Source organism: Mus caroli, unplaced genomic scaffold, assembly GCF_978045245.1.
Source record: "Mus caroli unplaced genomic scaffold, Mus_caroli_1 scaffold_8, whole genome shotgun sequence".
In the NCBI taxonomy this organism is placed as follows: Eukaryota; Metazoa; Chordata; class Mammalia; order Rodentia; family Muridae; genus Mus; species Mus caroli.
Window position 1 is genome coordinate 39,976,871 of NW_028227263.1, and position 4,152 is coordinate 39,981,022.

Here is a 4,152-nt window from a genome sequence, read left to right on the forward strand (position 1 = left end):
TATATATATATATATATAATTTCATATTAGATGGGTCAACTATCAAGATAGAATTGAGAGCAAGAAATTTGGAAATTGAGAGGCAAACTTATATACTGGTGGGAAAGAGTATCATATTTATTACTGGAGTCATGGCAGATATCTGATGTTATAATGCTAGAGTTCATATTGGAAAAACTTCAATCAGCCAACTCTTCCTGGGAAGATAAGGAAGCTTCACATAATGGAGCTTTGGAACTCTACCTTGGGAAGTGGCTTCATCTTGGTTGGAATCCTGGATGACAGTGGCTCTCCTGAAATGCTCTGTGCCACATTCACAGCCCTGTACATGTTGGCTATGATCAGCAATGGGATACTGCTCCTGGTCATCACCATGGATGCCCGGCTCCATGTGCCCATGTATCTTCTGCTCTGGCAGCTTCCTCTTATGGATCTACTCCTCACATCAGTCATCACTCCTAAGGCTGTTATAGATTTTCTGCTTAAAGACAACAGTATCTCCTTTGGGGGCTGTGCCCTTCAAATGTTCCTGGAACTGACACTGGGTGGTGCAGAAGACCTTCTTCTGGCCTTTATGGCCTATGACAGGTATGTGGCTATTTGTCACCCTCTGAACTATATGACCTTCATGAAACCTAGGATCTGCTGGCTTGGAGTGTTCACATCATGGACCCTGGCATCTCTGAGTGCAGTAGGATATACCATCTACACCATGCAATACCCTTTCTGCAAATCTAGGAAGATCAGACACCTGTTCTGTGAGATCCCTCCGTTGCTGAAGCTGGCCTGTGCAGACACCTCCAAATATGAGCTCATGGTTTATGTGATGGGTGTGATCTTCCTACTTCTCCCTCTTGCTGCCATTATTTCCTCTTATACACTAATTCTGCTCACCATGTTCCACATGCCTTCACATGAAGCTAGGAAGAAAGCCCTTGTCACCTGCTCCTCACACCTAACTGTGGTTGGGATGTGGTATGGGAGTGCTTCTTTCATGTATGTTCTACCCAGTTCCTTCCATACCCCCAAACAAGACAATATCTTCTCTGTTTTCTACACAATTGTCACACCAGCTCTGAACCCCCTCATCTACAGCCTGAGGAATAAGGAGGTGACTGGGACTTTGAGGAGAGTCCTGGGAGGACGCCTATTGCCAGAACACTCTACATTCTAAGTTGTTCTAGTAGGTCCCTTCTAGCCTCACTTCTCCTTGAAATTATATGATTTCTGTTAAAAGTGAAATTCTACTTATAAAGCAAAACACTAATAAATACAACATTTAATTAGAGACTTGGTACTTGATTATATATGTTAAATGCTCTTTGACATATTCTTCATAAGGATATTCTTATAGGATACAGTTGGCAGTGTTTAAATTTACTTTTTACAGTTTTAAAAGGCTAACCCTTCATTTTCCAAAGTAACTGTTTAGTTAAGAGGTTCCAAACATATCACCACTCAGACACTAATCTTGAACTTTTAAATACATATTAGACCAAGACAAGAGAAAATACTTTTAAGTGATATCAGTGAGAAAAGATTCTTGGCATTTGCACAAATTTTAAAGCAACTAATGTTCATAAAATTAATTTTGGTAGTTTTATCTAAAGCCCAGTTGGTAGAAGTTGACTATGTTTAACTTTTAATGTCTTTCTAAGAATCAACTTTTGTGAATGTTCTGACAGATATCTTGGCTCTGTGTATATGTGCATGTGCTCCCTTTTTCATTTTCATCCTATTCTCCTCTTTCATCCCTCTTCTTCCTCATCATTTCTCCTTCTTTCTACTTTCTTCTGATGCTGCCGTGATGAAAATTTAAGTGAATATTTATGATTCTATACTGTGAATACTAAGAGCAAACACGTAGAACAAAATTAGTCTTTTCTATTTTTTCCAAGCACATTTTGAGATACATTAATAATTTCAAAAGGTCTATAAGCATGATGTGTCTATCTGATAAGAACATTATATGTCAAAATATCTTGTGGTACTCTTTTTGTATGCAAAATTTTATGTAACTTGTATTATTTAAGACCTAAGTCAGAATGGCTATCATTAAGAGTACAAATGACAACAAACACTGCCATAAGTGAAACTGGCCTTTGTTGTGTCTTTGTGTGGTTTAGGTATCAGAGTCACTGTTCTTCAGAGAATGAATTAGTGTTCCTTATATTTCTATTTTGTGGAATAGTTTGGGGAGTATTGGTATTAGCTCTTCTTTGAAGGTCTGGTAGAATTCTGCACTAAAATCATTTGGCCCTGGGAATTTTTTTCGGGGAGGTGGGTTCGGAGGTTTTAATGACTGCTTCTATTTCTTTAGGGGTTATGGAACTGATTAGTTTACCAGATCTTAATTTAACTTTGGTACTTGGTATCTGTCTAGAAAATCATCTATTTCATCTAGATTTTCCAGTTATGCTAAATATAGTCTTCTGTGTGATCATTTTATTCAATTTCCTAAGTTTCTGTTGTTTTTCTCTCTTTTCATTTATAATTTTCTTAATTTGGATACTGTCTCTGTGACTCTTAGTTAGTTTGGCTAAGGATTTATTTTTCTTGTTGATTTTCTGAAAGAACCAGCTCTTGATTCTTGATTCTATTGATTCTTTATATTGTTATCTTTGTTTCTAATTGGTTAATTTCAGCCCTGATTTTGACTGTTTTCTTCCTTCTACTTCTGTTGTATGTGTTTGCTTCTTTTGTTCTAGAGTTTTCAGATGTGCTGTTAAGTTGCTAATATAGGATCTCTCTAAAAGCCTCTGTAAGGTAAAGGATGCCACCAATAGGACAAAATAGCAACCTAAGGATTGGGAAAAGATCTTCACTAACCCTACATCCAATAGAAGGCTATTGTACTGGTTAGTTTTGTGTCAACTTGACACAGCTGGAGTTATCACAGAGAAAGGACCTTCAGTTGAGGAAATGCCTCCATGAGATCCAACTGTAAGGCATTTTCTCAATTAGTGATCAAGGGGGAAAGGCCCCTTGTGTGTGGGACCATCTCTGGGCTGGTAGTCTTGGTTCTATAAGAGAGCAGGCTGAGCAAGCCAGGGGAAGCAAGCCAATAAAGAATATCCCTCCATGGCCTCTGCATCAGCTCCTGCTTCCTGACCTGCTTGAGTTCCAGTCCTGACTTCCTTGGTGATGAACAGCAGCATGGAAGTGTAAGCCAAATAAACCCTTTCCTCCCCAACTTGCTTCTTGGTCATGGTGTTTGTGCAGGAATAGAAACCCTGACTAAGACAGCTATTATGTACAATATATAAAGAACTCAAAAATCTTGACTCCAAAAAACCAAATAACCCAATTTTAAAAATGGGGTACCAAGATAAAAAGAGAATTCTCAACAGAGGACTCTCGAATGGCTGATAAGCACTTAAATAAATGTTCAACATCCTTAGTCATCACAGAAATGCAAATCAAAATTACCTTGGGATTCCATTTTACATCAATCAGAATGGCTAAGATCAAAAAACTCAAGTGACAACAAGGATGTAGAGAAAGATGAATACTCCTCCACTGCTTGTGGGATTTCAAACTGGAACAACCATTCTGGAAATCCATCTGACAGTTCCTCAGAAAGTTGGAAATAGTTCTACCTCAAGACCCAGCTATATTGTTCCTGAGCATATACCCAAAATATGCTTCACCATTCCAGAAGAACATGTGGTCCACTACATTCATAGCAGCCTTATTCACAATGGTCAGAAACTGGAAACAACCCAGATGTCCCTCAACCGAAGAATGGATACAGAAAATATGGTTCATTTACACAATGGGATACTGTTCAAATACTAAAAACAAGAACATCAAGAATTTTGCAGGCGTATGGATGGAACTAGAAAAATATCCTGAATGAGGTAACCCTGACCCGAAAGGACATGCATGGTATGTACTCACTGATAAGTGAATGATAGCCAAAAGTACAGAATATTCATGATACAACCCACAAACCACAAGAAGTTTAACAAGTAGAAAGGACCAAGTGTGAATGCTTCAATCCCATTTAGAAGGAGGAACAAAATAATCACAGGAGGCAGAGGGATGGAAGAACCCGGATGGAGAGGGGAGAGATAGGGGAAATGGGGGCTATGGGGAAACAGGTGAGAAGCCCAGAGAGCCAGGAGAATAAGTGGAAATATGCAACTGCTG

The 4,152-nt window shown here is 38.8% G+C and overlaps 1 protein-coding gene across 1 annotated transcript; it reads left to right on the plus strand.

Moving 5' to 3' along the window:
- The first annotated feature begins 223 nt into the window (after nucleotides 1-223).
- On the plus strand, nucleotides 224-1,174 carry LOC110298901 (olfactory receptor 2AG1-like). The gene has a single exon (XM_021168436.2). The coding sequence runs from the start codon at nucleotides 224-226 to the stop codon at nucleotides 1,172-1,174; it is 951 nt and encodes a 316-aa protein (XP_021024095.2).
- Nucleotides 1,175-4,152: the final 2,978 nt, after the last annotated feature.

Bases quoted from the DNA above. Each gene is read 5' to 3' on its own strand.
- LOC110298901 (XM_021168436.2), top strand. From the start codon at position 224: ATGGAGCTTTGGAACTCTACCTTGGGAAGTGGCTTCATCTTGGTTGGA.